Raw genomic sequence first — 12,873 nt, forward strand, 5'->3', positions numbered from 1 at the left:
ATTTGTCTCTGGATTCCAACACCTCTCACTTTTATTCATTCAGTCAGTCCCTCTTTCCTCTCCAATATCAATAGCTCCCTTTCTACCTGATCATTCAATTTAGTAGCCAAACGTGGCTCCAGTCTCTCCTGTTCAAAAAATCCTCCCTTTGACACCCAAATCGCTCTCTAGCTACTTGCTTATTTCTGTGTTCCCATGCTCAGCAAAACTTATTTCAAGAGTTGTCTGCTCTACCACTTCTTCAATCCAATGCAATATGGCTTCTGTGCCTTTTATTCCACAGAACATGCTCTTGTCAAGTTCTCAGTGGTCTCTATGTTGTCAAATCCAGGGGTTACCTTTCTAGCCTCATCTCACTTGATCTCTCATCATCAGTCTATCCAACTGATCGCTTTTTTTGTGGGACAAGTTTTGGGGGAAAGATCATTCCACTTTTAGATACTTTGAGGGCTCAGTACAATATAGGAAGTAGAAAACGTTTGCCTTTGTTAGTATAAGTGGAGTCACCTAAGGTGAATGTGTGGAGTGAGAAGAGAAAAGGGAAAGGGCTGAACCCTAGGGAACAGGCAGAGGCAGGTGGAATCTACAAAGGAGCCAGAGGAGGGGTGGTTGCTGGGGCAGGAGATGCCAAGGAGGAAAAGAGTGGTCGGCAGAAACACAGACCACAGAAATATGAAGTAAATAAGGCCTGGAAAGAGTGTATTGTATTTGGCAATTAGTAGTTCATTAGTCACCACTTAAAAATAATTTCAGGATGCTGACAGAGGCTAACTGTATTGAGGCCTGATTGTATTGAGTAGAAGGGGAAGCCAGGAAGTGTAGACATTTCTTATGAGAAGCTTGGCTGTGAATGGAAGAATAGTAAGCAGGAGAAGCATCTAGAGAAGACAAAGCATTGAGGGAGGGTTTTGAAAAAAAAATCAGGTTATATCTGAGCTTGTTCAGAGACTGCAGAGAAAAAGGTTTACCCAATGTCACACCATTTATGCTAGAACTGAAAGCAGAATTTATTTTGTCTCCCCCATTAATTGAGATAATATATATGTAAGAGTTTTAAAGACTATGAAGTATGATGAGAATTTAATATGGTATTTTCATTTCCTCTATATCATAACTACTTACCAGGAAGTAAGTGCATTACATTTTTTAAACTATATAACATTCCCTTCATCTCATTTCCCACCAAAAGAACCTCACTGTTATTCATTCAGCAGTTTTTAAAATGATTGAACTGGTATGAATGGCCTTTTGTGTGCTTCCTTGTGAGGGATTTATGAAGTAGGTGTTGGCCAACCTGCATGTTTCTGTTCACCTGTTCTGAGCTGACAACTGGATGGGTTATATAACTATGTAGCCCTGACGAATACCAAATGCTCAGCTCCTTCTTCATGCGGATGCCTCTTTCTGATTAAAAAAATGAGCAGTATAACTCCTGTCGAAGAAAAACTTGAGATATTTTAGATTCTAGGCCTCCTAAGTCTAAGATCTCCTTCAAAACTCTGGAAGGACAAAATTTATTCTTCCTGCCAGCCATCTAAACAGACATTGGCTTATAAACCCAAGATGTTCCACAATGTTTTGGATATGAATCTTAATCATTTTTTCTCAGTCTGACAGAAGGTAAAAGTTTAACCATCTGAAATTTAATTCTGTGGACTCAAGGGCAGAAATCAACGACCTGATATTCAGAAGCCTATGTTAATAATTCATTGCATTTTTCTCTCCTCCTAATATGCTTCTATAATTTACAAAGTAGAGTCACGGGGCTCTTGCTTCTCAATACTCTTTTAGATCATATGCTCTTAAATGAAAGAATAGTTCCCAACGTCTGTGATGTGTATGGTACACACAGATTGGATTAGGAAGTCGGGGACATGTGAGCAATGACCTGTAAGATATTGTTACTAGTCTCTCCAGCTTGAGTCTTCTTGTGGATAAGAATTTGTAGCCATTTATAATCATATTCATTACACCTTAGAAAGGATTATACTCAAGGGCAAATCATATCTTCCATGAACATTGCTCCTATTTAATGCAGTGTCTCTTGCATGCATGGAATGACTGTCACTCAGAAGGTCTCATGGTCTGAGGACAGACTTGACCTGGAGGTATACCTTTATTTTTATGACCCTGTGTGTCACGGTAAGTCTCCTTAGTCTAGACTGCCTACTCTTTGCGTGAGGCAAAGTTTTTCTTCTCTCTTACCTCTCTTCTTGGTTCTCCTCTGAATCGTCATTTCCCCCCCAAGAACAAAAAATGCTTATGCTACTTTTGTTTCTCCAGAACCCATATTTTCTCAGTTCGCCCACATATGTTGCCCGAACAACTCTTATTGAAAATGTTTTCCCTTTGGACCCAAATTGACCTGGGTTTGAATCGTGAGTGCTTTGGGCCAGATATTTAGTCTCTCAATAACTAACTTTTGTCATTTGTAAAGCTGGAATAACACTATATACTTTATAACATTTGTGGGAGAGGGAAATACAATATATGGGAAAAAGTATATAACAAGTTCTTGATAAATAGTAGTTGTAATATTAAATTGGTTAAATTTTCTTTCCTTCCTATAAAATACTACTTATTTAATCATCTATTCCTTTGAGGTGTCTCTATCAGATAGATACCAACAATAAGGATGGCAAACAAATGAATATTTCTTGTAGATGTGATTTATTTAGGGGCCAACAGAGGCTGCAAAGTAAAATGGAAAGAGTGCATGGCTAGAGAGGTAGGAAGATCTTGGTTCTGGCCTTGCTAGTTCTCCTGTTAACTAGAAGTGTGACCATGTATATGATTAGCCATGCATGCAAAACTATAAGCTATCAGGAAGATTGCATTTATCATTGATGAAAAAGTAATATCAGATCCTTTACACATTTTAAATTTCATGTAAACCTCAAGTACATTGACTTTGATTCAATTAAGCAAATATCTACTGAATAACCATTATGGGCTGTGCCTGGCAATGTGAGGGATAATAAATGGAGGATGCATATGCACACATTCTTATTGAGGACTGCTATTGGTTAGATGTGTCCTTCCCTCAAATTCATACGTTGAAGTCTTAACCTCCCAGTACATCAGAATGTGACCTTATCTGAAGACAGGGTCTCTACAGAGATAGTCTAGTTAAAATTAGGTCATTAGGGTGGACCTGAATGCAGTATGACTGGTGTCCTTATAAGAAGAGGAAATTTGGACACGGACACACACAGAGGGAAGGCAACATGAAAATATGGGGAGAAGACAGCCATCTCCAAGCCAAGGAGAGAGGCATAGAACAGATGCTCCCCTCAGAGCTCTCAACCCAACCCTGCTGACACGTGCTGACATCTCGGACTTCCAGCCTCAGGACCTGTGAGACAATATATTCCTGTAGTTTATGCTATCCAGTTTGCAGCGCTGTGTTATGGCAGCCCCAGCAAATTCATACAAGGACCAATTATGTGCTAGTGACTGGGAAAGTAACACTGAACCAGACACTGTTTTTTCTCTCAGGGGAAGAAGTTAGGTAAAGAAGCAGATAATTCAACCCTGGATGAAAGCAGGGTGCCATGAGAGGCCACTGAAGAATACTTGAGCAATACCAAAGAATTTGTCTTAAAGGGTCCCCTTTAAGGAAGGAAACCCTGAGCCACATTTTGAAGTAAGAGTTACCCAGGCTAAAAATGAGTGCAAGAAGGTATTGTTCTGGGCAGAGAACAGTGTGTGCAAAGACATGGATTTGTGAGCAAGCGAGGCACAACTGTAAGACTATAATAATTCAACACAGCCAGAGTTTAAAAGAGGTGAAAGGTGAAGCTGAAGAGGTGGGCAGGGTCCAGATCAGTAGAGGAAGTCTCCACAGAGCGAGGAAGTCTCCACAGAGCGAGGAAGTCTCCACAGAGCAAGTAGAAAGACCAGGGTCTTAGGGAATGAGTCTCTTGAACAGGGAATCAGGAGATAGGCTATGTTAGGTAGGAGGGAAATCACACAAAACATGAAGGTATGTATTTGGCAGTGAGAGTTCTGGTCTTGGAAAAACAGGTCCTCTTGAGAAGTCGTGCGGAGGAGGTAGAAGAGTAAGGAGAAGGAAGATAAAGAGGTCCCTCAAAGGACCAGAAGTATGACAACCCAGGAGGGCTTGGAGGGCAGGGCCCATATCCTGTTCAGTGTCTGCAATCTAACAGGGGCTCTATATACATTTGCTGAGTGAACGAAGGGAGGAATGATGAAACAGTGTGGTTTTAGTGAATTGAGCAGGAACTTCTAAGTCAAAGCAGTTTAGTTTTAAAATCTAGGTGCTGCTGGGGAATTTAAAAAACTTTTTGAGTCTCATTATCTTCGTTATTAGTATGGGGGTACTAATACTTACTGATAGGGATATGGTGAGAATTACATGGGATAATTTATATGAAACTAAATAAGACTTTAAAATGCCATCTGATCAATATTTATTGAGAAGCTACTTTACACCAGGCACTGTGCTAGGCTTTAGGAATACAAAGATAAATAAGACCCACTCTCTGTCTCTAAGGATCTCACTTTCTAGGGTGGAAGGCCAGCACCTGAACTGATAACATAATTGCAATGAAATATAATAAGGCCTACCTTAGGGCTAAGAAAAGGATGCCAGGAGTGCACAGAGAAGGGGCAGTCATGCAAGCCAGATGACAGAATGGCATTAGGGAATGCTTCCTGGAGGAAGTGACGCTTAAGTTCAATCATGAACAATGCTGCACAGTGAGGTGAAGGAAGAGAAAGGAATTCCAAACAGAGGGAATAACAGGCTTCCTCTGCAGCTGTGTTTTTCTCATTCCTATGCCTGTACAGTTCCCTTGCTGAAAATATACTCCAGTCTGACTGATAAGAGCAAAAACACCCTCTTTGCTCTTGTCAGACTCCTGAAGGCTGGATCTTGCTCTGAATTTCCTCAGCTATTGGCTGGGTTCTCTGTAAACCAAACAGGCTTTCAGGAACCTTGCTGGAGCCACCTGCCTGATTCCTTACTCACTTTCTCCTTTCTTCCTTTCCTTCATCCTTCCTCCTTTCATTAAACATTTACTGTGTCTACATGTGTAAGCCAGGAGTTGTACCTGGAGATATAGAGGATCAAAGCATATTTCTAACTCTCAAATCATATTTCTAAATCAAGTGCAAGGTAGCAGCAAATGATGGCCTATTGACTAGATCTTCCTGTTTTTTTGTAAATAAAGTTATATTTGAACACACCCATTTATTTGTGTATTGTCTATGGTCACTTTCATGATATAAGAGAAGTGTTGAATAGTTGCAACAGAGACCATATGTCTTTCAAAACCTAAAATATTTACTATCTGGCCCTTTATAGAAACAAGTTTGCTGAGTCCTGTTCTAGTGTTTGTGTGGGGCGGAGGTGGTGGGGTAGCTGGACAAGTAAACTGGTGATAACGGCGCAGCAAGGTGGGGAAGAAGGGCTCCTAACCCGTACGTGGAAGGTCAGGGAAGAAGTGGCAGGTAAAAGAAGTGACAACTAGACTAAGAACTAAAGGGTAAAAGGAATTAAGAGGGGAAGGAAGATCATTCTCAGCAGAGACAACAGCATGTGCAAAGGCCAGGCAATGAAAGAAAAAAGCAGTTCTAGACAACAGTAAAGAGAGGAAATGATAACAGATGAGGCTGGGAAATAAGTTGGGTCAGGAAGGTCATAAAGGTCATTTCCTGAATACGAAAGCCATATTAAGAATTGTGTAAATATAATGTCCCTTAGGGAATTGAGAATCATTGAAAGATTTTAAGCAGAGTAGTGCTAAAGCAAATGTGTGCTTTAGAAAGATCACCTTGGAGTAATCACTGCAGTAACACTTAACACTTGTTGGACATTTATTCTATGCTAGGTCTGTGCTAAATGTGTGGTACACATACGTGTATATGGAAATGTGTACTGAGTAGCTATATGGTATTGGATGCCAGGTAGAAAGAGGTGAAGAGTAGGGGCAGCTACGGATCTATGAGAACCAATGATCTCCCCGATGGATGGACAAGTTGAGCACCACCCACCTTTAGAGGCAGGAGGAGGATTAGGAGAATAGGAGTGACTGGAAAGGTCAGTGTAATGTCACAGAACCCAAACAAACTTCAGTGAGAGAATAAATACCAATAGGGAACAGACTGAGAATCAGACATTGAAAGAGGCCAAAGAGAAATGAAGTGAGAAAAGAAAGGGGTGGGGGTGGTAATTTATCAAGAAACAGGTTACAGCTGACTTAAAAGAGAACAAACTGGGTGGAAGGGCTGGGATGCAGGCTGGGTTACAGAAGTAAAGGACGTGAACTGGAAATGAGACAACGGAGGTCATTGCCACTGTTTGAGAAATCTGTCCATTTCTCAAGCAATGAAAAATGATTGTGGCTGGATTTCTTAAAATTAGTCTGTAATTCAGCAGTTTCAGAAAATTTTTAAATCCATGAAGTAAATTCCTCATCCCAGAGATCTGGTCATTTGATTCAATACTGGAGATCATATTATGCATGTATGCAATATGGTACATGACTAACTTAAAGGCCATTTCATGTGAGCATTAGTTAGGGATGGTAGCTATAGTACTGAATTATTAGAAAATGGGGCAGCGTATTTTAATGCTTAAATATGTAATCAGAGTAACTTGCAGGTGGAAGAAAAGGCTCTTTTGTCCTTCGTGTCACCAGATTAGAATTGTGGCTACTGTTTTTTCTGAAGGCCATTCATCCTTCTCAGATGGCCATGCCCGCACATGCCCTCATTTCTGAGTTTTCTGCTGCACAAGCAATCTTCCAAGGCTAATGAGAGCTACAAGAACAATTAATAGCTCTGCCAGCACCAGTATCATACCCTGCATTTTTAAAGAGCTCAAAATATTAAATAACAAGTCCAAAGAACATTTCTCCTGGACCTCTCATTACACTGATTCTACAGGTGAGTAAACCGAATCATACAGAAGTGAGACTGGGCGCGAGAAGTCTTACTTCAGTTCTCTCGCACGCCACTGCGAGGCTGTTGCCTGTTATACTTGTAATTAAGCTGTTGTCTAGATAAAGAATGACTCCCTCCTGGCTTTGACTGTTGGTTACCAACAGATTTTAAATGCCAGTTGTTGAAAAAAAAAGATTTTTTTTTCAGAAGTGGGTGTGTAACTACTGGCCTAAATGAGTTTAGAAAATTATAGCTGCACTTTCAATATAAAGCCACCTACTCAACTCAGAGCCTAGCCTGTTTCAGAAGGAAGGCGTAGGGAGTGTGACAGGTATATTTCTCTTATGCCTTTAAATCTTAGTAATTTTATAACATTTTCTTAAACAATATTTGAAACAGGAAAACATCATGGGGGTTATTACTCTTACCCTTAGGGACAATTTATTTTTCTGCTTCAAAAGTTTAACTTCTTACTTGGATCATGATATGCTGCTAAGATACTCAAAAGGTCATTTTTATCAGGTCAACTGCAAATGGGGCTCTTATTACAGAAAAGTTATTTATAAGAGGAGAAAAGAAGTAAGTCTATTAGCATGTAAAATGTACCACAAAAATGAAAAAAAGTTCCAATTAAATACTAAAAGATCAATCTTGTTCAAATCTTTGGTTCAAATGGATGACTTCCTAGAGCTCTGTGACTCCACTTCAAAGTCTAATAGGCAGTACTCACTTTGACCTTCACTAAGCTCTTTATGAATACTACCTACCCAAGTGTACAAAAATGCTAATTCACGTAGGGCTCCAGGTATTATTTTTGTATCTTACTCTGTGCACATTTTGAACATTTTAACAGTGGTCAAAGCACCCCAAGTCAACCTAGACGGCAATTGCTAGAAAACACAGGAGATGCTAAAAAAAATAAGTTGGTATAATTTCATTCTTCCCCCCTTTTGATTAGAGTTTAAAAATATGACTGTTAGCTAGAACATGGTGAGGCTATGAGTCAGTTTTCCAAGTAATATAAACTTCTTAATACAGTCTTTGGACTACAAATCTACCATAACACTGCCAGTGTTCTGATGTTATTGGTATCTTTATTTTCCATTACTCCATGCTATGATAGATTTTACCTCTTCCATTGCCTACTGTAATTTGCTTCTGAAAAAACAATTGCTGGTAAGTAATATGCTGAAGGATGGTGATTATACAAAAGGATGAGGGGCAAGACCCCCATGATATAGTGTGTGCATACACGTGTGTGTGTGTGTGTGAGCACATGAAGGAATGTGTATGCATTGTGTATATAAATAATATATGTCTGAGAGAAATACTGTAAGCTGCTTGAGGTCAAAGACAATATATTGTTTACTGTTATATCCCTAGTAATTAACACTGTCCTTAGCATATTGAAAATGTTTAAGGAGTGTTTGTTGCATGAATGAAAGAAGGGTACTAATGCTCTATGTTCCCACTGGCAAAACAAGGCTTCCAGTTTAAAAATGAGGCCAGAGGTCCATCTACAATAATCTGCTGTGCATCCAGTTTTTATGGGGATATTTCTATGTATACAACATTATGCTAGGAGTGTGAGAAAGGCAAGGAAATTGAATACACAGAACTTGGACTTGAAGAGCTTCCAGTCTAGTTGGGGAGACAAGATATATACAAGTGAAAACTTAACTCCTAATTCTAGAGAGTGAATCATGGCATGCCAAATGTTATTTTTCATGCCAAATACAACCACTATATGAGATCAGAGAAAAGAGAGGCTGCTAAGGACTGGAGTCCTTGAGAAAAGCTATACAAACTAGGTAGAAATTGAGTTAGATCTTAGAGGATAAAAGACAGAGGGGAAGGAAAGGAAATAGCTGTGAGGGTTGAGGGAGAGTACAAATGAGCAGTCATCAAGACAAGAATGGATATTAATTGTTTGAGACAAATTTTAGGAAGCAGTCATCAGACTAGGAAAAGACATGATGATAGAAACATATATAATAAGAAAGTAAATCATCATGGGCATTCTGTACAATAATCACTTCATACTTAAACTCCTTAGTGAAAAGAAAAAAGGTAATGTTGAAACAGACACATTCTATATGTGGCAAAGTTGGGGAAAACAGGTGGGATGTCAGAGGACCATGGTGGCATTCCCAGAGGCTAGTGAGTAGCAGGTAGACATGCCTAACTAGATGGGAGCTGATGATATATGACATCAGAGGGAATGAACAGGTAGAGTGGGGCTTGGATAAGTCTTTAGACAAAGGGTTTCTGTGTTGAAGTTTCAGACTTTTGACTGCAACATAGATCTGACTTTCCCAAAGTCTTAGGTGACCAGATGTACGTTTGTAGCTATTCTTTGTACCAATTTCCATTTATTTGACATTTTTAAGGCTACATAAATGTCAATACTGTGTACAAAACTATTCTGCAAACCATGACCAGTTACATAAAGAAAAAGTTTGGAATTCTGACTTTCAGATATTTTTAAAAAATTGACACATCAATAAAATCAAGAATAAGTATTACGAGCCCAAAGGAGAAGCAATTACTGATAAATATTTTAAAATAAATGGGGGTCTTTCTTTTCTAACCATGCCTAGAGATTGATGTAAGAAATTTTTATTAAAGTTAATCACAGCCATGTGGATAAATCATCCATATATTGTGTTTATGTGTAAGAGTACATAGAACAGAGTTAACAAAAAAAATTTGTAAAGCTTTCAGTAAATACTTTGAAAGTTACTTACATGAACCCTTTGAAACTCATATTCATGAATGGAATATTGATTAAATGAAAGATTAACTCTTGAGAATGTTTCCTAAATAAAATATATCAATGCATGGATGTACTATGATATTTCAACCAACATTAATTATATCCTTTTGATGTCTCTACTGTCTTGTTCTAAAAAGCTAATAAGACCTGCACTACATCATAGTTAACAGGAGTGTGGTGCTTGTTGCTTAGGCAACAGGATGAATAAATGCAGGTCAGAATGTGCTTCAAGAAAAACAAAAGCTAGAATATGATACTGAGTGCAGATTAAGCAAGTCCAACAGATTTTTTCACCACATTAATGAAATCTATTTCTTAAAGTTGGCTGATCATATTAGTGCACTTTAACTAAGTTCATAATTAAATAAATTAGATTATGGAGACCAATAAATAATTTTTATAGAGATAGAAATTGATTTTTTTATGATACAAGTAGCAAATAAGTGGTGTACGGCAGCATGTAAAGCGATGATTGATAACACTTTTATGATTTGCTTCATTTTCATAATTAACTCCTCTGAATGATAACTCAAATTTTTAAAGTTAATTCTGTTTCATGTAGAAAGTATTTGACTATTCTGAATTAACCACGTTTTCTTAATTTCTGAAAAATTATATACAATGCTGGAATTTAAAAAATAAAGACAATAATCTATGGAGAAGATCAGACGTTGGTTTTGTCACATATGTCCAGGATTTTTTGCCTCCTGGATACATTTTGGAGTGCTTATACATATTTCATTCATGAATGTTTTTTCCGATCTCCAAATGCTTATTGGAAACATGTTTGATTAACTTTTGCACTGGGCTTTCAAAAAGGGATTATATTTACTCAAAAGTCTTTAACATTCAGAGGAAAGTTATGCTGAATTAAAATTTTCCAAGCAGACAATCCAGAGAATCCAAAGACCTACCTAACTTCTCATGGGACCAGAATAAATTTGGACACAGGTTTGAGGAGTGGGAATGAGAGTCTTATTTCAAGTAGAGATAAGGAGAAAGAATAAAGACTTATCCAAATGCGCAGTAAATATAACGACAATGAGAAGACTTTCATTCTACTCGATGGTTCCTCTAATTCTTAGTGTCACCTGTTTAGTGTCCTAAGTCTGTCCTAATTCTGCTCAGTCTGTCCTAAGACTCTTATAGCAATTGAAGTAATTTCACTTTTCCCCTATTTTAATACCCAAAATATCTGTCTAATCTGTGACAGTATTCTTAAACACGAGAAAAATAACAGTAGCTGCAGGTCTCGTTATAAAAACAGCTTCATAGAGAGTTCTATGGATACAATTATATATAGAGCTCATATGTCTTACTACATTTATGCAGCTTTAAAAGAAAAAGCTCATGGGGCACACATTTTTGGAGAAGCAGCAGAAGTTTAACAGTCTGAATAATTTTCAAATCTACAATCGTCAAGTTTGGAGAAAATAATCTCTAATGGAAATAAAAAGACATGCCTAGCTCTCAGTACTGTGTTATCAATTTTGTTACTAATAGGCTTCAGGTGTCAGCCCCAGCATTTTATTTAGAAATAGCTATTAATTGTTTCTGCAAGCCATTTTGTGCTACATGCCTATGTTATGTAGCTCTGTCTAAATTTAGGGATAAGTGATATGTGTGATGGGACCTTAAAAGCAAAGAAAGCTAATAAGGACTGTGACGTAGCTTAACAAGGGAAACTGATGAGCATGGGGGGAGGTATGTGAATGATCAGAAAGCTGTATTATGGGTCTGCACGTTTCCCCCTCCTCCTTTCTCACCTATATTCGTCGCAGTGGGAAGTTTGCACATACCAGGTTTAGATTGCAGGCAGACCAGTATTCAGAAGTACATGAATGTACTTAGTCCATCAGCCTCTCTTTCTAGATATTGACAGTTAATTGATGGAAGTGTTTGTTTTCTACATAAAGTAATAAACAATACCTCATTGCTCTTCAATCAGCATGTGAAGTAAGTGAAAGCTGTCTATAATAGAACATTTGAATCAGTTTGCTAATGAACTAAAGGTCATCCACACAATTTAAACTGCTTATTGAACAATTATCAGGAAAAAAAAAAGATCTTCACACCGTAAACATAACAAATTGTCTAATTAATTACTGAACGCTGATGCGCAAATGAAATAATATGTGTTAGGAATCTAGAATTAACTGAAGAGCTCTATAATCTAACTGGGTATTCTGAGATTACAAATCTATAAAAATCACACAAAGAATGACAGGGAGAATATAAATGCTAATCTTCTTTCACTGCCTATAAATAGTACTCTCACCGGTTCATTCATATAATACACATAGATCTCATTTTTCAGCAAGTGCCTATATGTTACACAGTAAGTTCAGTCCTAAGGGCATCCGATTTTCTAACGCGGTTACGTATATAAAATTGACCGGTTTTGGTGCAAATCAGGCTGCCTCTGAGCCGTGTAAGACACATAAGAAGCAAAGACAGACAAAAGGCAGCTCCGTGGCCACAGAGAGCGTCTTACCATAAACTGCACATTGTCAAATCCATTAGCCATCAGGTGGTTCTCGTACTGAGGTAGCCCAATGCTTTCCAACCATTGTCCCACTGTTTGGACAGGGCATCTGGGTCCTGTAAGAGGATGAAGAGGGAAGCGTTTAAGCAGGGAGTAGCCGTCCACGGGGTAATAGCGGTAGTCCTGGGCTGAGAGGTGGCATTGCCACATCATGCTCCTGGGAAAGTTGCTATCAAAGGAGCCCGCCAGCTTGACAGATTAATGTTCTCAGCGAGAGAGCAAAGTCAGAAGTAAAACATAGTTTGCCAGGCAGGCTGTGGAGTATGACTTGATCCTAGCTCCACATTTCTTACATATTAATCTTTACTACCGACCAGTACGTCACACAGCCCCCAAAACCAGGCAGCAGAAGAAGGCATATCAAGCTGTCAGCTTAGGCTGGTCTGCGTTCTATGTGATTGTTGGAGTACTCCACAATGAGCAATGCACGGCCAGCAGCCAGGATTCTTTTTATCAAGTACTCCTACACTCATCAGTATGCAGCTCCATGCTCCTTGCTCCCCCTCGCTCGCTCCCCTTCATTACCCAGCCCAGGCTACACCTCGCATTTTCAATAATAGCCATCAGATAAGGCAGATTTTTTTTGTCTGCAAGCTGTAAGCCTGCTGCTGCTGCTTCCTCCTACACACCCATCCAACCGTCA

The 12,873-nt window shown here is 38.7% G+C and overlaps 1 protein-coding gene across 18 annotated transcripts in view; it reads right to left on the reverse strand.

Annotated features, from left to right (window-relative positions):
• Positions 1-12,873, reverse strand: part of ANKS1B (ankyrin repeat and sterile alpha motif domain containing 1B) — a gene marked incomplete at both ends in the record, with an annotated part of 1,184,520 nt that overhangs the window by 402,657 nt on the left and 768,990 nt on the right. For 10 of the 18 annotated variants that reach the window (XM_082634602.1, XM_082634601.1, XM_082634600.1 and 7 more), the window contains one exon: positions 12,180-12,383. In XM_082634602.1, the coding sequence (XP_082490728.1) occupies positions 12,180-12,383 (204 nt within the window). Of the gene's footprint in view, positions 1-12,179; positions 12,384-12,873 lie in introns of those variants that run through there. The other 8 variants (XM_082634609.1, XM_082634606.1, XM_082634608.1 and 5 more) reach the window with 2 other exon arrangements.

Source organism: Mesoplodon mirus, assembly GCF_964341445.2.
Source record: "Mesoplodon mirus genome assembly, chromosome: 11".
Classification (NCBI taxonomy): Eukaryota; Metazoa; Chordata; class Mammalia; order Artiodactyla; family Ziphiidae; genus Mesoplodon; species Mesoplodon mirus.